A 21,894-nucleotide genomic window follows, 5' to 3' on the forward strand; every position below is an offset into this window, starting at 1 on the left:
CTCAAATTTGTTAGACCTGGGCACAAAAAGTTCAGTTTGCCTGATTTGCTGGTTCAGATTTTTCTCTATCCAAAGCTCAGTCTTCCCCAGTGACTTTCCCCTCTTTATCCTCCCTCTTCAGAAAACACAGTTCTGCATACTCGGATGAATCCAAGAACCCCTTTCCTTGTCCCTTATCTAGTCGTGACATCTTCACCAGTAACCTCCTCCACAGGTCCCACATTCATTTATCCAACAGATCTATGTTGAGAGCCCACTGCCAGGCAGGCTGCTGGGACTTTGACCACGGTGTGTGCAGACCATTCGTGCCCAACCTAAGCAAGGGACAAGGGGAGTGTGGGGGATGGCGTACACTCTGCCTGTACCTCTGCTTGTATATCGACACTACCCCCCGTGCCCCTCCAGAAACCCTGTTTTCCCTACCGCATGGCACTAGTGGTGTGTTTCCATGACTCTTACATGGGGCATCAGGGTGGCCGCACTGTGAAGGCAGCGACTGAAGGAGACGAGAGTGGGAACAGCCAGCGGAAAGGAAGGAGCCTGTACGACAATGCAGTGTGGCCGGGGCAGAAGGGGGACGAGGAGGAGCTGCAGGGGTAAGGTCGGAGAGGTACGGGAGGCCGGGCCAGGGGGGCCTGACAGGACTTAGTCTCTCACTCTGGAAGAAGTGGGAAGCCTCGGAGGGACTAAGCAAAGGAGAGACTTGATCTGACCTAAAGTTTTAGTAGGATTATTTTGGGTGTCTCTGTCAAAAAAAAAAGGAGAAAAAGACCATGAGAAAGAAGGGACAAAGTAGAACCGTGAGGACCCGTTAAAGGCTCATAGAGCAAACCAGGTGAGCGACGGTGGCGGCTTGGACCGATGGGTAGCCACAGAGATGACGTGTTTTGAAGGTGATCCACCAGGGCGCTCCGACTGAGCAGAGGTGAGACAGAGCAGAGAGAAGAAAGAATGACTCCGAGGTTTTTGGCCTGAGCGACGGGAAGATTGGACGTTTTTTTCTTTTTTCACAGGGAGGGGCTCACATGGAGCCTAAAGTCTAGTCATAGCATTCTCGATGCAAAATGAATTATTTCCATATCTCTATATCATTTCTGTGTGTGTCTGTCTCTTCATTAATGTGTAAGCTCCTTTGACATCAGATGCTGTCATGTCTCCTGTAACTCCTTAGCACGGTGCTTTGCACATTTATAGTTATTTAATAAATGTCTGCCAATTATAGTCAAAGAGTAAGAATTTAGAATCAATAAACTGGATGCCTATAAATAATCTGAAATTTCTGGAAATGTCAAGTCACCTAATTTTCCATATTAATAGGAAAGGCCTTATCCTCAATTTTTTCTCGCTGATGACATTATATGTTTATACTGTGCAGCACTGAATACAAAGCAGCTGTTCATTTTTCCCAATAATTCTAGATTTAAGTTTTTCTTGTTATGTCTTTGAATTTGAGATTAAAGATTTGTCCACTTACCAGATGTCAACATTCAATTAAATGAAACCAATCTGAATTATTCTTCGTTTTTTTCCAGTGACAATATATAAAACATACAATAAACACTAATATTCATTTTGTTTCACTGAGGGAGATGGGAGAGCAGATATTGAATACTATGCCTGTGGATGTTCTCGAGAGTTGAAGAAGACACACCTAAGCTGTCCCATAAAACCAGGTTAAGGATCACAGATCTAAATTAAACATTCATAAAATTCTCAGCGTGTTCTCTGCTGCTAGGCTATCTGTGGATAGTTTTGGTAAAAAGAGTCTCCTGGTTGGCTCGTCAGACGTCCCACATGGGATCGTTGTTCTTCCAGAAAACCTCTAGACCACTGCCAGGCAGCCGACGCACAAGGGTCACTGTACTGACGGTGGTACCATTGGTCCAGTCCCCTGATATTTTTACTAACAGCTTATTATTACATAAATGAGTGTGAGCACACGTGGCTGTTACAACTTAACGCTGAGCGTGAGGTAATGTCTATCCCAAAGAATAATTAGCAAATGCTCAGGGCGATGTTCATTTATACGTGTAATGGAAAATTAAGTGGCAGTTCAAAAATACGCTGTGATTTGATAACCAGTACCTAAGGAAGAGTGTCGACTGAGCTTGGTCTTTACTGTGTACAAATTTTGAACGTTACCGAAAACTGAATAGATTTTCATTTGCTCATAAACATGAGTAGCCTGATCAAGGCCGAGCTTATTACTTTAAGGCAGTGCTTAATTAGCCTTGACAACAAAAGTGTAGGCATTGGATATCAATTTACTTGTACTTTTCTATTCTATTGTAAACACTGTTTTGTTTTGTTTTGTTTTGTTTTGTTTAATTGACATACTTCTGTGTTCTGTGCCTCCACGTGGTCAAGTCTCAGAACTGAATAATATTCACTAATGATTTGCCAATCAGTTGCTTATGGCTATGCTGATAGCCTCTATTCCCAATTTATTTATGTAACAGATAACTTCTCTTTCAATTAGAGAATGTTAGTACTTCGGGTTTTGTTTAACTTGGAAATATTTGACTGCATTCTTACTAGTTCCTAATGAGAAATATTAAGTCACTAAACTATGTGCCACTCATTTGCTAACGTTCCATGCATGTCAGCCTGATGGCATGCCAGACGTCATACATGTGAAAAAACAAACAGACCGGTCTGAATACGATGATCTCTCTGAGCAAGATTCTCCTTTATCTGTGCCGATAGGAATTAAAAACGTTTGGGGAAAAAAAAGTGTTTGAGGAGGAAAGTTAGGCCCTTAACTAAAGCATGTAGTTTGCAATTGATCATTTCAATGAAAAGATCTCAACGTTGATTTAATATTGTCTCCGTGGGTACAGATATGAATAAGAGCCCTTTCTCTCAAGAAGATTCCCCAAATCATGTGACGTACTAGCAGGCGACAGTCTACAGTGAGATGTTCGGTGGTGAAGTGAGTTTTAGGCCAAGAAGAGAAAGGGCCAAGAGGTCATAATCCCCTCAACATTCCCATTTGAGTGTCACCATCATCTGGCAGCTTTAGTGCCATCCCGGGCGATGCTAACGTAATCTTACATTACGATGTCTTGGTATAGTAGGCGTTGGATGAAGAAACGTGCGTAGAAATAAGTGGATGTATTCTCAGTATGGATGTCAGCATATTTTACAGGTTAAACCATCCTGCAAAATCTTTTGATCAAGAACCTTCTTCTGACATTTAGATTTAAATCCATATTTTCTTAGGGAAACATGTTATATGATTTCTCTTGTCTCCGTAGGTGCAGGCATTTCAATGCTCTGTTGCCAGCTCGAGAGAATTAAGGACCCAAAGGCAGTGACAACTGACATATAGGAAGAATGGCAGCAATAAGTCACGCTACAATGTGTAGGAAAATAGGAAGCATCCCTACCTGTCCTTCAAATGGCCGAGAGCTGTACACTGGGCAGCAGGAGAAACTGGTTAACCTTTTACTCCCAGGAAGAGCCCTCAGGCATACGTATGGTGAATGCCATGAGACTGATAGTATTTAATAGCTGTTACGCATCTCAGAAAAAGCTACGGTTAGTATAGGAATAATATTGATAGACAGACTGTGGCTCCCAGGGATCCTGGGGAATAAAACCTGAGCATACCTCACGTGCTTCCTATGTGCTGGGCCGGCTTTTGTTGGAAGTCTCATCGAGCAGTTAAGTGAGCAAAAGGTGAGCTAAGAGACTGGGAGGAGCAGACCTAAGGAGCTTGTGAAACTAAATACCCTGCTGAGCTCCTTGTCCATTCAGCAGCTTCAGTAGCTGAGCACTGGGCCCGATCCTTCACCGAGGATGTGGAAGTGGGATAAGAGCAGGGCCTGCTCCCCAGAATCAATGGCTAATTGGAGATACAGCACAGGAGCACGTGCCGCAATAAGCGGCAGAGCCAGGGCCATGATGTTAGTGCCTGACAGATGACTAGAAGGGACAGAGAGAAGGGACGCACATCTGGATCGGTCAGGGAAGGTTCATAGACGGGGCCCGAGTGGAGCTTTGGCGACGAGGAGGTCAGGGTCATCAGAGGAAAGGTGAAGGAGCAGCCTTCCTGTGCGGGCAGAAGTTTGGGGCCGAAAACGAAGCCAGGAGCCTCAGCGGGTGTTAGGAAACTGGCCCGAGGGAAGAGAATTTGGGAAAATGATGGAAGATGGGAGAAAGGCAGGTTACGGCCAGATTATGAGTCGTCATGAAATTCAGGTCAGGCATTTGGACTTCAGAATTTAGGAAAAGGAGCAATGAATCTCTGTTTACAGGGAGACGCTGAGAGGCAGCACTTCACATGGAAAGGAAAGGAAGTCAAAACCAGGAAGACCAACTGGGAGGCAGCATACTCTGAATCTGCGGGGGTGGTTTGCAAAGAGAACGTGGGAGTTACTCAGAAATGTGAGAGGTCGAGCTAGATTACAGGGCGGAAGCTTCTTTTCTGGATGAGTGGTTTCAAACAAGTTAAAGCAAAGATAACGATTTGGTTGTACCTCACGGCAGTGTCATGAAAACATTTGAAATCAGACTGGAATTCAGGTCTGGGGGCCAAGGCACATCCGGGAATCTGTTCCATTCACTGGGGGGAAAGTTCAGTTTAAAGTGAAGCCAGCAGAGGTGCCAAGGGCTAACCACGGGAAAATAACTACCATGTAGTTAAGATAATAATGCTTTAGATAAGATTCTAGAAGATTCTAAGGGTAGCTACTCGACATGAATGCAAATGCTTATAAGGCTTTTTAGGGTTAAATAAAGCTTTTAGAGTAGCTCATGCACCATGTGTTTGAAACAGATTCAGGTCCTTTGGTGAGGCATTACCCATATCACCTCAGGAACATTAGGTATTTTAAGATTAGAGAGACGATCTGATCTGATATGTCTACCTATTGTTGAGGTTGTTTAAATTGCGTTTAATCGTGCTTTCATTGATTTCTTATTTCTTCCTTCTAGAGCTAACCTAACTCCTATATATTTCAGACTCTTCGATTAAATCACCTTCATTAGAAATTAGAAAAGAAGAAATAGTCTTTTTTTATTATTTGATGGGTAACATAGTCCCAGGGAGAGAATCAAGGTTGGATGCTTAGAAGACAGTTCAAGGAGAAAATTCTAATCTTTGCCAGAAATAACATGTAAAATGAGGGGTCCTGATTTAATTTCTCACAGACATGGTATAAGAATCTTGTCACCAGATTTTCTGCCAATAATAGAGTTAGGTGTGTGGATTTTCCTCATTAAACTAGAGACGGCATCCTCCTCTCCTCTCTAATAGTGGGTATATCATGGTCTCAGGGAAATGGAAAAAGATACCAGTTGTATCGTATGGCAATCAATGAATTGGACAGATTGTAAAATGAGTTGTACTAGCACGTACCACTGCATTTCAAAATTAAAAAACGCGATGTGGAACGTGCAGCGGATTGGTAAAGAACTTTGGTTATCAACAAAAATAAACTTCAGAGTAGCTTGAAAGAAAATATGTGAGACTCCATGAGAAAAGTGTCAAGAATACATCGGTGCACGTGTGAGGGCTCCAAGGTTATTGTTGCAGGGAAATCTAAACCCTCCTGATTTTTTGGGCAGCCTCCTTGGGTGGCATCTAGAAGTCCCCTGTTCTCAGGTAACCCAAGGACCCTTCCCGACAAGAGTATTAACTTTTGGAATAAGTCTGTGGCTCTCAAATCAAGCAGTGACCCCAAAAGAAGCAGATCATATTAGAAGATTCTATGGACTTATTCCCAGTTCGCTTAGCCTGCCTTCACCTCATCCTTGATTATCGAAAGCTTTCTGTTACAGTTTAGATTGGGTCCAGGTACAAGTAACAGAAACTGCCAAACCGTTGGCATAGAGAGACATTTCTTTCTCTTTCCCATAAGAACCCGAAAGCCGTCAGTCAGTGCAGGGCTGTGGGAAGGGCAGGTCATCTCTGTTCCGTGAAACCTTCGGTAACCCAGATTCCCTCAGGCTCACGCTCTGCCATCCCTGCGGGGGGCCCTGCCTTCTCATGGACCACGATGGTAGCTTTTACACTCCAGACAGCAGGATGGATTAAAGAACCAAAAAAAAAAAAAAAAAGGAGGAGGGTGAATGGATGATTGGGGTGGGGAGGGTGCGGGCAAAGGGGTGTCCCACCTGCCTTGCTGGGAACAGAACCATAAGCTGCCTCGTGATACTTTTGCGTATATCCCAGCGACGAGTCCTTAGTCACATAGCCGCACCAACCTGTAAGGAGACTGGGAACGTGGTCTCGCTTCTGGGCAAACATGGCCCAACCAAATACTCACTTACACGGATGAATGGGAAAATAAATACTGGGAGAAAATTTGCAGCCGCGCCATCTTTTCCCTTGCAATGGCACCGTGCTCTCAGCGGGCAGATGTTATGGCTGCTGTGGAAGCACCTGCCGCGGACACGCAGGTGAGAGCCTGGGGCCTGTATCACCTGGGCCCTGGCTGGAAAGTAGCTTCCTCTCAAATGTGAAGGAGAAATAGTATTTGTACCTTTCTCTTTGAGTTGTTGTGATTAACAAATGAAATACTGTATATAAAACATTGAGTATGGCATCTCACACTTTGGAACTTTTTGCTAAGTATTAGCTCTTATTATTAAAAGTCAAGTGAAAAGCTTTTGAACACCCAAGTGCCTCTAACTTGGGAAATATATTTACTTTCTTTTCCAGACATGATAAGATTTGGAATGGTTTATGTTTTATGTCTAGAAATAAGCACGCGCATGCTTGGTTGTTGGGGGCGGGGAGGGGTCTAACAAATCATATGAATGATTTTCTTACATTTTCGACGGGCTCTGCGTGTTTCGTTGACACCACCCTACGGGCTCTCATTCTACTTCTTTATGTCAATTTTGATTTAAGTGTAATTTACATTACGGATTATGGGCTCCCCTTCCACTGATGTAACAAAGTGGGAATTCTGTGCCCCCCTTGGATGGAAGGGGTTCAGAGGGAGCCCCATGGAGCGGGTACGCTGTGCTCGCCTGCAAAGGAGCAGAGACAGCTCCGAAGTGCAGAACTCGTGTGAATCAAAATGGGAAAGCTTGGCCTGCTCTTCATTTAGAAACGGGGATGGGAGAGAAGTGGGTGAAAGCAAAGCTTATTTTGCAACTTCGATGTGACAATTGTCTTATGATTATAGACGACAAAATAGCTGTGTTGAGATGTTTTTTTTGCCAATACCTAAATGTCCTTTTGCTTCTCTCTTTTTCTTTCTCTCTCTAAGCCCCTTCTTTGTTCTGTGGCTTTTCTTTCGTAACCCCTCCAGGCTACAGCTTTGTTCCCCCTTCTTCTACTCCTTTCTGGTCAGGTACTGCTTTACTGCTTTTATATGTCTTTTCGACTTGCTTCTGTTTGCAAATAAAATATTTTGGCTTCTGTGTGTGGCTTCTCATGTAGATACATCTCCTCACAAACAGTCCCTGGAGTCACATTCTCACCGTGCACTCTCCTCTCCTGTGAAGTCATTGTTTGTCATGACATCTCACTCCTCTGGTTTATGTGCGTGCCTGTGTTATATCTTTCAGCAAGACATTTTCTATTTTATCTCTTGGGGAGAGGCTGGGAAGGGATAGGGGCCGACAGTATAAAAAGGGGGCATGAAGCACTCTGTAAAATCATTAGTTTTCTTAAGGATCAGATATTTTAGTTGAGAAAAGCCAGTGTTTCTGTGTTTCCATTAAGAAAATAAATAGAACCAAAATCTCAACTCGTCTCCAAATATAAGAGTAAAATTCAGTGCATATCGCTTGACAGGATGACCGTGCCCATCAGTTTGCACACAGGCGTTTTGGTCTTGATTTCTGTGATTAGCTAGAGAATTTAAGGGTTGTTTACTTGACATGTAGGGGAGTACAGAATGGCCAGATAAAAATGTTTCCTTACAGATTTAAAAAAATTAAACTGTAAGTCCCAAGCGAATCATGGGAACAATTTAGAATTAGAAGGACCTTGGAGGTCATCTAGTAGGGACCTTTTATTTTCTAGGGGACAAAAATGTGGCCTAGAGAAGTTAAGAGACCTGCGCAAGGCCTCACGGTTAAGTCGATGACGGGGTGCACCCACTCTCGGAGTGGTGCCCTGGTGACGGGATGGCATTCAGTGAGGAAACTGTTCACGTGGTTTTAGTCCAAATAGTAAAATAAAATGACCTATTTGCACTCCCTTTGCAGTTCTGAAATCTACAGTATTGCTATTTGTTTATCTTGTGATCGACACCTGGGGACTAAAAAAAAATGTCTGTCATTGCAGAGCCATGAGTAATAGGCAGAGATTCCTGTCTCCCGGTGGGCAGGCTCTGCCAGGGAGACACGGGTCGTAACTGCAGCTTTCTGGGCACTGGGGACTGTTAAAAATACAGACGAGTGGCATTTCCCATTTATTTCTTTTTCTCACTTAAATTCCTTCACCATTTAAGGTTTATAAAGTCCCACCAATCCCAGGTGAGTGATTCCAAGAATCACTGAACATATAATTGAAAACACTTTATAACCCCAAACAGCAACTAGTAGAGAAGGTAATATATAAAATGTGCTATGAAACACTAGAGATGAACAAACATTCAGTCCAGCTTGAATGGACTTTTCCAGACAGGGCAGGTGAGGGCAGGGGGTCAGTTAATGCCTCTGCTACAGTAAAAAAAAAAAAAAAAAAAAAAAAACCCGAATATAGAAGATGAACACCCTGACATCTCGTTTTTGATTACCTACTTCAGTAAAGGTTTTCTATAAGGCAGTGTTCGTTTGAAAAAGATAAATGGTGTTTGTGTGTTCTTTATGTGAAATCTGATTTCGGCTTCTTCACATAAGTGAAATTATATATAAAACGATAACTGAATTTATCCTCAAATAGTTTTAACAGAGAAAGGCTAGCTGGGTGAAGAATACCATTTAACTAGAAGTGATGACGCAGTGTCAACAGGAGACTTTCCAAGCAAAAAATTTTGTTGTTTTGAGTATTAGTCAAAAAAGATCATGTGAGAGAAAAACATAAAGCTTTTTACCTTTGAGGTTCTAGTAAGACATAGATTTCTGTGCCATCAATAGGAAATGTATGCTAGTTGTTTTAGATTCTATCTCCTTAAACAGTAACTTAGATACTAGCCATTTTTTTTTTTTTTACAAAAACTTGTCCCTGTTTCGAAGTTATTAAGAATGCGAAAACAGAAAAATAGCGTTTAAACTTTACGAAGTGAACTTGACCACACCTGATTGACTTGACACAGCAATTCTGCTCCTTGCTTTCCCGCTCCCTGTCATCGTCACTAGTCTGCACCGAAATCATGGCTGTGCATTTTGATAGTATCGAGAGCGCTTATTACCTGGTTAGGTCCTTACGGTCGTTAACCTGCAAATCAATGGACTCCCCGTCATTTCTCCGCAGTGTTGAGTCCGAAAGTGCTAGGCATCGCCATCGCTCGCTACGACTTCTCCGCAAGAGACATGCGAGAACTGTCCTTGCTGAAAGGAGACGTGGTGAAGATTTACACGAAGTTGAGTGCGAACGGCTGGTGGCGAGGAGAAGCAAACGGCAAGGCGAGTTTTCCCCCTCGTGCGTGTGAATGAAGGGGACGGGGCAGTTGTCGGCGCCCACCGTGGTGCTGACGCGGGGAGGCCCCTCAGCTGTACTGCAGCCTTCACCCCCGACCCCTGAGCCCTGAGCGCCTCGGGACACCGGTGGTGATTCTTACTGATCATAGGAATTCAAGAAAAATGTGCCGAAGGAATGCGATAGTGGCATAAATGAGGTTCACCTGGGCGAGTGTGACGGCTTTCTGTTGGGACAAGGGTTGAGGAGCATTTCAGTTCTTCGTAGTCCCTAAGCCTCGAGCACATGCTTTATGTGTAGTACAAAATAGCCGTGAGAGCTGTCGTCGAAATCGGAAGGAACGGGACAGCGTAGCTCTGTCGTTATATCCTGTTCTGTTCTAAAGCAGAAGCAGGAATCATTGAGGAGTAGAGACCTGTTTGACACTTAATTTACATATTTATTTGTGTGCCGGCTGATTCGAACATTGTTTAAGCTTGTTTTACTCCTCCGTTTTTATCACTCAGTCAGGCTCTAGGAGTAGTTAAAGCAATCTTCCTCACCTACAGTGGGTATAAAACTCCAGCTTAACCAGGGTGTAGAACCCTTTAAAAAAAGATGCCAGACGCAAAGTCACGTTGCAACGTTGGCTGCTTTTCTTTTCTAGGTGGGCTGGTTTCCATCGACATACGTGGAAATGGATGAATAAACTCTAATCCTGCATTGCACCCTGCACCAGAAACTTCAGCAAAGGGATGAACGGAAGCCGGCACGACATCATGAGTTAACTGAAATGTTTAAAAGCTGCATTTTTGGCTATTCAGCATTCTCCCTCCTCAGTCTCAATACTGAGATCTAAACATGCTGGTACTGACAGATCATGGCTTGCCTAGAGCGGGGCAAGAAGCAGCCTGCCAGTCTGTCATTGTCAGGGACCAGGGCAAAGCCAAAAGCTTTTCTTCCCAAAAGAGCCCTGCAAACACACTGGTCTTTTTACTTCATTGAGTCAGACATCATAAGTGTCCACCATTAGTAAGTGTTTACTACGTATTTACTTACTTCTCATGTGCCAGTCACCAGAATTTTTGATGGTACAAAGAAGCAGAAGTTTAATTTTGCTTCTCCCAGCACAAAAAAAAAAATTGGAGCTCCTCCCTTTGGGCAGTCTCCTGGAAAGGTCCCGCATTACTTGTCTTAAATGCCTCGCAAGGTGACTCATTGCCTGGCATACACTTTTACCTCCAGATGTTACTCGTGATAAAATATCAGAGGCAAACGCTCAGGTTTGCTTCGTAAGTGATATATCCCAGAGGGGTTTTAATTATTCATTTGATGTCCTCATTATATTTGCAAATCTCTATTTTAAAAAGTACATAAAAGAGAGTATCTTCACATTCAATCTTCACAGCCTTCATGATTTCATAGGGTTATTTTGGAAATGTAGTACTTCCCTTTATGAAAAATCATCTTGGCCAGGTATATTACAGGTAGTTGCAAGTAACCTGACTGAGATGGCATTGTTTACAGAAACAGATCAAGAGCTATAATTTATATCAAGTCATTTTATAGAAGCAACATCTATTAACACACGTCTTTTCCTCTCTCTCCCCACTAAAAACACCTGGGACATATGTGCTGATTCTCATGTTTTCCTGGAGTAGTTACAGTAGCACAGATGACTTGTTGAGGATTTTGGAAGGAAAGCACAGCAGGGTCCTTAGTGTGTTTCTGGGACAGGAGCATCACTGAGACTTTCCTGGTCTCATTCAGTGTGGGCTCCCAGCTTCTCACTGAGGGTCTCCCCAACAGCAGGCCCTTTCTGGGTGTGTGTTAACTGGCGGAAAGATCAGTTTCGCAGTGCATTGATTTTATTGACCAAGTCTTCGCTTTTTACGTGAGGAGTTGAAATTTGTTCTTCCTGTGACACACGGAGTGCCCAGTCAAGACAGTCAGGTTTCGACACTGACTTGGCCCCTTTCCTGATGAAATATTTTTTTCCATAGCAGAAGTCATGTTCTGGCAAGATTCAGAGAGTGTTTCATGTTTGAAGAAAACAGAACATTAGAAGCATTAACTTAATAGAGCCACACTAGGAACGTTTAGTTCTGAAATTGTGGATCGTCTCTGAAATGTGGTAGGTGTGGCCGCCCGCTCCCCAGCCCACTGGAATGCCCAAACTTAACATTCAGTGAGCGCAACCCCCTTTAGAGACCCTCATGGACTAGGACTTCTCAAATAGGATAGATTCAGGACCTTTACCTCAGAATGATGTAAACTGTGATTGTGTTTTAGAAAAATTATTATTTGCTAAAACCAGTTAAATTTTTTGTACATGTGTAAATGATCATGAAAATGAATTTTATAAAATGTTCTGTACAGTAAAATTATACCCTCATGGCGTACTCCTGGAGTGGATTTTGCCTATGAAGTCTTATCTGCGATTCTGTGGCTGGGGAGTGTTGTGTCTGTTACTGTCAGCCAAACGTTGTTATGGAGAGAGTAGCTTCAAGAAAATTGAAACATACCTGTGCAGAGTATTGTAACTTGTATTGTTTCTTTTATTGTTATTTAGCCAATAGACTCCCTCCCTTGCAGATGGTGTTTGGTCTTCCAGTTGCATTTCATGGACCTAAGGGTTTCCTAGCAGAGGATAAGAGAGTCTCTTTTCATGATGTTACTGATTACGTCTTTGTCTACGTTTAATCCTTTGTTTTGGAAACTTTAAATGCTGCGGATTTGTGTAGATTTCTAATACCAAAGACAGAAGTCAATGTTTTTCCATATACTTCGTCTCGCCTGTATGCAGCCCTGCGTAATATGATGAATTAGAGTGGTATTTCACGTTGTAATATTTTGTAAATATGTCAATACAATAAATAGTTACTACTTGCATTAAATTGATTTCTTGAGAGCCGAAGACTTTCTGTCATGATTTCTTAATTCGACATTCAGTAGGCGCCCCGCCCCCTTATGGGCAGGGGAGATGTTCCAAGACCCCCAGTGGATGCTTGAAACCTTAGTATTGAACCCCATACATATGATGTTTTTTTCTATACATACATACCTGTGATAAAATTTAAATTATACATTAGGCACAGTAAAAGATGGACAGCAATAATAATAAAGTAGAATAATCGAAATGATATACTGTAATAAAAGTTATGTGAATGCAACATTATTATGTAAAATAAGGATTACTTGAACACAAGCATGCCGATTCTGCCACATTCGATCTGATAACCTTGATGGCTCCTACGTGATTGACAGGCGGAAAGCATATACAGTGTGGATAAACTGGACAAAAGATGGAACAGGACGGTGTGAGTTTTCCTCACGCTACTCAGAACGGTGTGCGATTTAAAACTTATGAATTGTTTATTTCTGGAATTTTCCATTTAACATATTTAGACTGTGAGTGACCAGGCGTAACAGAAACCATGGGAAGCGAAACTGGATAAGGGATGACTAGTATATACCAACCCCATAATAAACATGGGAACAGAAGCCCTAATTTTGATCAAGTTAGGTCAAGGTTGCTGCCTAAGTTACCGACAGTGGCCTATAAGCATACTCAATAGTTGCAAATAATATCTATTGATATGCTTGCTATGTGCCACACACTGTTCTAAATGCTTTATGTGCATTAACTTACAAGAACCCCAGAGGGTAGAACCCCATGTTATCTCCAAATGAGGCATTTTAAGAGGCTGCACCTTGAGCTACGCCACACAGCTGGTACGTGTCAGAGCTGGGGTTCTGACTTGGACATCAGCCTCCGTAACCTCTGTAACCAGCACCTTGTCCTGCCACACTTCACGGGACAAGAGAGAGATTAGGTATGTTTCTAAGATTACATAGCCAAGAAGAAGCTATTTCATTAAAAAACAGCAGCTTAAACAATTAAAAATTAACACAGAATTCAGAAACATTCTCTAATTTCTGCTTCCTAAAAGAAAACCTCAAACAGATGCCACCTAAGTCGATTGGTATCAGAGATCAAACTGTTTCTTTTATATTTCGAAACAAGTTTTGCAAAGAAAATAAAGAACTGCCGAACCAGCGAGCCTCAAAGGCAGGTTTTCTTGATGGAGCAGGCCTTCAGGTCGTCCGCGATGGTGGAGGCATTCTCTCCGGCTCGGGAGAGAATGGGAGCCCGTTTCTTCCGAGGACCAGGAAAAGCAAGTCCTCAGCAGCAGCTTTTCTGCTGACATCACCAGCACGATTGTGCTCGGAAATATAAAATCACCCCTATTCATCACGGTGGCGGGTCGTCCACCCCTTACTCCAGTTCCTTCGATGTCTTGGTTTTATCTCTTCAACATATTAACGGTTATGTGACTTTTAGGCCTTCTGTTAGATCACTACCACCCTCTGTAATAAGAGACCGGTTGTAATAACGACCTCCCTTTTAATATTTGACATGGAACTATATCCTTTATAACATTCAAGTACTTTCCTCCCATCAAATAATTGAAGTAAAATATATTGATGATGGGTCTTTAGGTGCCCTGCTTGGTTCTATTTGACAGCTGTATAGAAGAGTGATAAAGGCATGGCCTCTGACGTCAGACCGCACATCCGGCTTCACGTTCCCATCCTTGCCACACAGGGCCTCGCCCAGTAGGTATCATCATAGCACCTACTTCATAGGCTGGTTGTGAGACTCAGCTGAAATCACACATATAAAGTGGGATCGTGGCTGACTTATGCTGGACCATTTTTGTCCTCATTGTCCTCGCTATCGTCACATGAATTCGCTGGCAAATTTGGGTAGTCGCTATATTAATCTTTGAATTCCTTTACTGTAATTCAGGCCCATTTATTGAATGAAAGGGCCAAACTCTGCAGATTGTAAATGAGACAATTCCTTTAGGAAGGAAATAAACCATTTGATGTCATAGGAAGTATGGGATTTTTAGCATCAGTCAGATCTGGGTTCAAACCCCAGCTTTGCCATTGATTTTTCTGAGCTTCGATTTTCTCTCTGTCATAAAGGGATAATTATAAGTGTCTGAGAGGGCCATAACATGTGGGAAAGATGTCCGGCAAAGGGCCTGGTACATTGTGAGTGCTTGGGAAATGTCGATCTTTCCTTTATAAAATACTCAGGAACTGAACCATGTCCTCACAGCTTTTATTTTGAATATTAGACCTAATGCTGTGTTTGTTACACATGGTTTGATTTTGAGCGTTCAAATTACAGATAGAATAAAAGGCGTGTGTTCAGGAAGATTAATATGCAAACCCACAAACAACCTCAGAAGTCGAATTTAACAGCTCCACATCATTTTGAGTACGAAAATGAAAATTTCACTCAGCTCATAATCGTGTAGACCGAGTCCATTAGTCACTTCATTTTTCACTGAAACTAGTTTTCTGGGATTGGTCAGACTCTGATTAGAAATGTTACGCACTCACATCTGGCAGACTGGAAGGTCCCTTATTGTAATGAACAAGTCCCAGGAAGAAGGTCGGAAAGAAAGCCTATCTCTAGTTAGATGCTATCGATTAGACAGGATTGAGAGAAATAAAGACAGAAAATAAACCAAGAACTCCATTTGAAGCACTCTAGACTCTGGCTCTGTCAGAAAGTTCCAGAATTTCTAGGCACAATGCATCTGCAGTGACGCAGACGTTCAGAGGCCTCGATGCAGAAACGGAATGTGCACAAGGGCACCATCGTGCCCTGTCCTCCCCTGTCCTCTGACGGACTTTGGGGTCCATGCCGAGTTCTGCGTGGAGGAGGTGAACTCCAGAATGGCTCACGTGTCCGACCCACCGTCCGCTGGCAGAGCCCTGGCCCCTCTCACCAGCGGAGGGACCCTGGGCACAGCACGCACGGTCGTCATCTCTGAAAATGAAGGAGCTGACTGGCTGCACTCTGTTGCTTCCATCCCAATGCCATAGTTCTGTGAAATTGTTTTTCCTCGTGGTTCAAAGTGAAGGAATTCGAAGACTTCATCAAGATGTCGAAGTTTTAAAGTACACTGGCAGTAACTATGAAAGTCAATTACTGGTCCGCTTGTCACAGTTGTTTGCGTGACCATTCCATGGCCGTAAGTGGCACGAGGGTGGCTCCGCATTGGTGTCCTTAACACTCACCTGCTGACACATGCAGAAGTCAGAGAATGCCTGCAGAGCGAGTTCCTGTGTGGGGACCTGTGGAGACCTGTGGGCACCAGCTCTAGATTTTATGGCTGAGCAGCTAAATGTGCTTTGACCTTTGACTCTAACAGTTGAGTTCTGTGGGGATGGTCACAACTGAACCTCAGAAACCAAAGCCGCTCCTGGTGGCACTGGCTATCAGCCAGCTCTGGGCAGGTGTCACGACACAGCCTCTCTCCGAACAACTGCCTGGGTGTGTGCGCCTCTGGACTTGACCGGCACCTCCCACAGCAGCGGTGCGTTTCAGGCGTGGCTGCTCCACGCCCACAAGTGGCAGAAATCCGACTTATCTACAATTAGTATACGTTGTCCCTCTGCCATTGATAATAAAAATAAATATCCCTTCACTTGCAATCTGCAGCTCACAAAGTCCTTTGACATACTTTTTCTGGTCAAATTTGGAGCAGCAGAACCCTGAAAAGCCGGCGGGGCAACCTTATTCTCTTTCCATTTGAAGGACGAGGACACTGAGGTGTGGTAAGATGAACCAACTTGCCCGAGGTCAGGCAGATTGGAGCTGCTGGCAAAGGTAGGACTGAAACCCAGGGGTCCGAGTTCAAGGTCAAATAAATGCTCTTTACATTCATCCATGATACATCCATACATGGGAGCTTCTGATTTTTCAGAATTATTTCTACAGTTCCTAAAGCTCTTCCACTGAGAATCGTTCTGGGGAGCTGCTGTCTACACCGTGGGCAGCTGCTGAAACCCCAGGGTCAGGTGGGAAGGTAGCAGCTGCGTCCCAAGGCTTAGCCCTCTTGCTGTCGGCATGCACCAATGAGTTTAAAATGTGTCAATAAATCTAATGATGACTCAAGAGTCTCATCAGTGAATACTTTGGGATTTTCTAGTGATTCGAATGATACCTCCTCAGAAAGGGAAAGGTTTTTTTTTGTTTGTCAGTTGGTCGTTTTTTTCCAATGATAATGTAGGCTCCGTTTCCTCTTCACATTTGGACATTTTTGTACTCGTACGTGCAGGCAGAATACTGGGCATGAGGTATGTATCATCTCATTTAATCCTCATGAGAATGTATCAATGACTGATATCGTCCCATCTTAATCATGACAACTCTAGTCCTGTTTGAGTAACACATCTACACCAGGGCTGGTTTTTAAGGTGATTTGACCTGTTTTAATACTATGTTTGAACTTTTTGTCTAGGAAACAGCACAGACTAAAAGTCAAGGCCTCGGCCTTAGAACCGAGCTCTCTGGCTCTACCACTTATGAGCTGTGTGACCTTGGGTGAGTTGCTTACACAGCTTGCTTCTCAGTTTCTCTGAGGAATGAAGGTGATGATTGCACCTTATTCCAAAGGGTTTTATGAAGATTAAATGAGATAATATGTATGAACAACAGAGATTTTTAATTTGCATTTTAGTCACCATTTAAAATTAAACTTTTACATGCAAAAATGCTACAAGTTTTAAAATTTAACACAGACATGAAAAAATTCTCTTTTTCCTGATATATTAGTCTTTGGAAGAAACGTCTCAAGTTAATTGTTCACATTAGTAATGCTTTAAAAATGATGTGTTAGGAGCACAAATCAAACATGGTGTATTATCTACTGCTGTGTAACTCATTTCTCCAACACTTAGCAGCCAACGACAACGAACACTCATTACCTCTCAAATTTCTGTGAGTCAGGAATCAGAGAGAAGACTTGCTGGGTATTCCTGTTCAGGGTCTCCCTTGAGGCTTCAGTCAAGGTGCCAGTCAAGGCTGCAGCCATCTCACAGTTCGACTCGTGGAGAATCTGCTTCCCAGTTCACTCGCGTGGGCCTCTCCACGTGGCTGGCTCACAACGGGGCAGCCAGCTTCTCCTTACATTATCCAGCCAAGAGCGAGAGACCTAAAGCACTCAAGATGAAAGCTGATATCCTTATAACTTAATCTCAGAAGCCCTCACTTCTGCTCTGTTCTATTCCTTAGAGTTGAGTTACTAAATCCAGCTCATGCTAAGAGGAGGGGGTGACAGCATGATTATTAGGACAAAGGGCTCTCTGAAGGCCATTCTAGCTGCTGCTTTCCACAGATGGGTACATTGAAAGATCATTTAAGACAAGTATAAGGTTCATGTGAGAGGCCTGATAACTTTGGAGAAATTTAGTTGACTAAAATTTAATTCTTTGTGAAAAAAAAAAAAGTGTTGACTCCTTAAATCAATATTTACTGTGTGCCAGGTTCTACAGAGGTTATAGGAGTGGAGAGAAACGTCTCCTCAGGGGAGTTCATTTTCTCATTTAGGAGATGTCCTTCCTGAGGCTCGAAGTGTCAGGTCAGGGACAGTCGGATGGAGAAGGGGAGTTTTGACATGCAGGACGTGGGCTCGGCCTCACAGTAACAGAGAAAAGTGTAAGCAGCCACCAGGCATGCCTTGGAAGGAGCTTGAAAAAATTTAAATCCGCAAGGAGCGGGCATATCATTCATTCATTCATTCATTCATCCATTCATCCAACACATATGGGCTGAGCTCCTTCGATGGGCTCCAGCATGCTAGACTTCGAGGCTAGGACGCGAGCCCTGCTCTTGAGGAGCCGACGTGCCTGCAGGCGGTGAGGAGCGATAAACAGTTACATAAAGTTAGGTGCCGGTGTCATTGAGGGGAAGCAAGTAAAGTAAGTGAGGAGAGCGTTCTTCTATGGAAGGTGGTCAAGGAAATGTTTTTGAGCCAAAACCAAGTCTAGGTGAGGGGGAAATTACGTGCCCATCGGAGTGCTTAGCTCTTGGAGAAGAGCAAGGGGCACGCGCCGATGGAGAGGGCGAGAGGCGAGAGGGCGAGAGGAGCTTATCGGTGCCAGGGAGCTTCCTGGGGCTGGCCTCGCAGGCCTGCTCAGGAGGGAGGCCGAGGGTTTCAAGCTTTCAAGCGGGGGAGCGACAAGTTCCATTTACATTTCAGAAAACTCACCCTGTGGCTCCAGAGCTGGACCTGTGAAATCGACACTGCTGTTCTTCTTTAGTGGCTTCTGCGTTTGTTTGTTAGGGCCGCTGTCACAACGCTCCACACGTCAAGTGGCTTAAACAACAGGAATTTATTGTTCGAGATCAAGGTGTCGGCAGAATCATGCTCCCCCAGAAGGCCCTGGGGAAGGCTCTGTTCTGGGGTTTCTCCAAGCTTCTATAGTTCCTTGGTTTGTGGCAGCGTAACTCTGATCTTCACGTGCGTTCTCCCTGGGCGTGTCCAATTTTCGCCTCTTTATAAAGATACCAATTATACTGGATTAGGGGCCCGCCTATCTGCAGTGTGACTTCATCTTAACTAGTTACATTTGCCATGAACCTATTACTAAATAAAGTCACATTTTGAGGTACCGAGTGTTAGGACTTCAACATGTGAATTTGAGGGTACACAATTCTCTCCCTTACATTCTCAGACTATTAGAGAGCTGCCTAAAAAAATACACAGGCTTCAGCAGAGATTAGCAGGGGGAACCGGATGTGCTAATGAAGGCTGAAGCCACGCCCCTCCACAGACCGTGTCCAGCGTCTGTCCTGCTCAGCCTCAAGGGGTATAAATTCACGTAGTTGCCGACAGAAACAATACAACTTCTACCCATATATTTTTCAGCTTCTCAGGCCATCAGCCCCAAGTGAATTACCCCCTTTTTTTTCTCACCCTATATGTCAAGATCACACGTCTTCTCACCAGGAGGGCAAAGCTCCTAAGTACGTTTGTGTGATGAACTCATTAGAAACAGGCAACCTATTTAAATGAATTAATGAAACGCTCCTGAATTCTGTGCAAATTAGACCTGCATAATATAGAGAAGGGAGGGAAGGTGTCCTCTGGTTTTGCAGAGGGGTGGGAAATGCCCTCAGCATTTATTACACTTAATGATGAGATATTGTTGCCTGGGTGGTTTGAAGGAGAAAATTTACCTTAATGGTGTGTGATGAAATGAATCTACATTAGTGTGAAGGAAATTGTTTTCTTTACCTTTATTTAATCTGTCTGGTCTACTTGTATTATTCAATTTACTTTGCATTTTCTTTAAAATATTGGTCATAATCCCATTTTTAAGTCCTGAATTGAAGATGACATAGAGTAACTATCCAGGAGGGGCTTAAAGGAAAGCGGGGTAAGCCCTAAATGAACAACCCTGGAGTAAAACCTTGGCTGCCACGCCATTAGTTCGAATCCACTGTACAGAAAAACCCAAGCAAAAACCTGATGTACTCTCTTGGGACTTCTCAGCACAGCCCAAAATATAATTAAAATTATGCAGAAAGCCAAAGTTCAACTTGAAATCACATAGCGAGTTATTTTTAAAACAATTAGCAGTTTCAAAGTTCTTAAGATGTTAAAAGTACATATATTTCTTTCCAAGACAATTCTGTAGACCAGCTAATGGCGAGGTGGAGAAAGCGCAGGGAAGGGAGTGAGTTAAAGCAGGTTCTAGTTAGGGCTCCTTCCCCTAACAAGCCAGGAGACCCGGACAGGAGCCTCCCATCTCCCTGAGGCTGTTTCCTCATCTGTAGGATCAGGCGTCAAATTAGAAAACTTCTGTGTCTGCTTCCAGTTGTAGCGTTCTATTATTCTGCATCAAGACATTTGATACATATTTAGGCAGAGAATCAATTTTGTAAATAGGACGGAGAACTGGGGCACAAACAAAATCGGAGTGAATAATTTTGAAGGTCAGAAGACTTGAATCAGTGTCTTCTTAACATCTCCACTCCCACGACCTTACTCCAGGTCAACCTCATTTCATCTAGACAGTTGCAAGATCCCCTAACTGCCAACCCTGTTCCCATTCTTGCCCCCGGGCCAATTTTTTTTTTTTTAATGCCTGCATTACCTGGTCTTCCTAGGTGGTCTCCCATCCAAGTACTAACCAGGCCCGACCCTGCTTAGCTTCCGAGATCAGACGAGATCGGGCACGTTCAGGGTGGTGTGGCTGTAGCTGGGCCAATTTTTTTAATGATATTTCATTTCTTTTTTCGAAACTCTTCAACAGCTCCCATTTAGTCAGTGAATGTGTCGAGTACTGACCTATGTGCAAGGGTGCCGGAGATAAGTGGTAGACAAGACAGACAATTTCCTGCTCTAATAGAGTCCACTTTACACTGGCAAGAACAAGGAGCTAGACAATAAATGAATATACATGGCATAAAATCAGGACATGATAACACAATGAAGAGAACCAGAACAGAGGAAGGAGACAGTCAGAGGATAGTACTGCTTTAGACGAGGTAGCCATGGAGGGCCTCCCTGGGGAATGTTTGCAGAGATCTGAAGAAGCCAGGGAAGGAGCTGTGTGGCTGTCAGGGTCATGCAGTGCGGGGCGAAGAGCCGGCGCAGAATCCTGGGGCGGGGCGAGCTTGGCTTGGTACCTCCAAGTAACAGCATGTGGATTTCTGTTTCCAGAACAGAGCGAGCAGGGAGGGGTTGGCAAATTACGAGTTAGAGAGCTAAGTTGAGACCGGATCGCCTTGGGCCTTGCAGGTAATGGCAAGGACTTTGGATTTTATTTTTGGAAAAACCATTGGAGAGTTTTGAGCAGGGAAGTGACATAATAGGATTTGCTTTTTCAAAGACTCCATTTGTCTTGTTGGTGAAAGTTTTACTAAAGAGGGACAAGACCGGAAGCAGAGAAAGCATAAAAGCACGATTGTATAACCCCGGCGAGAAATGAGGTGGCTCATACTGGGATGATATCACAGGGTGTACGGAGAAGAATCGGGTTTCCAGACACATTTTGAAGTCATTACTGACCTTGTTTAAGGCTTGAATGTGCAATGATAAGAAAAAGAGAATCATTAAGGCTGAGGTCAACATTTTCGCTTAAATGGTGTTTAAGCACGTGCATGTTGTTATTCATGTATAGTGAAGGCTGAGCCGCTGCTTTGGGAAAGGAGGTGAGAAATCAGCTGTTCACTTCTAGATCCATTAAACTTAAGATGCCTGTTGGCCATCTAAGCACAGGCGTCAGGCAGTAGGGTATGAGTCCGTAGTTTGAGGAGAGATTGGAGCAGGATAAAAACAGTTGGAAATGAGCAGCATATTTGAAGTCATGGGACTAAATGAGATGAGCTTAGCGAATGAGTGTTGGAGGAGAAGCCAGCGGCGAGCCGTGGGGCACTCCAAGGTCTACAGTTTGGGTAGAGAAGGGGACTCCGGCAAGGGGGACGAATCACAGAAGAGCACGCACACCTTCCGGCAATGGGGACGAATCACAGAAGAGCACGCACACCTTCCGGC

At 43.7% G+C, this 21,894-nt stretch overlaps 1 protein-coding gene and 1 pseudogene across 1 annotated transcript in view; one reads left to right on the forward strand and one right to left on the reverse strand.

The window, feature by feature from the left end:
- Positions 1–12,440, forward strand: part of VAV3 (vav guanine nucleotide exchange factor 3) — a 325,354-nt gene extending 312,914 nt beyond the window's left edge. The window contains exons 24-25 of the mRNA XM_011369192.2: positions 9,380–9,531; positions 10,191–12,440. Of these exons, the coding sequence (XP_011367494.1) occupies positions 9,380–9,531; positions 10,191–10,232 (194 nt within the window). The 3' untranslated portion in view covers positions 10,233–12,440. The remainder of the gene's footprint in view (positions 1–9,379; positions 9,532–10,190) is intronic.
- An 8,039-nt stretch (positions 12,441–20,479) lies between these two features.
- On the reverse strand, positions 20,480–20,598 carry LOC111745626 (annotated as a pseudogene).
- Between the last annotated feature and the right edge of the window lie 1,296 nt (positions 20,599–21,894).

Source organism: Pteropus vampyrus, unplaced genomic scaffold (genome assembly GCF_000151845.1).
Source record: "Pteropus vampyrus isolate Shadow unplaced genomic scaffold, Pvam_2.0 Scaffold6, whole genome shotgun sequence".
Classification (NCBI taxonomy): domain Eukaryota; kingdom Metazoa; phylum Chordata; class Mammalia; order Chiroptera; family Pteropodidae; genus Pteropus; species Pteropus vampyrus.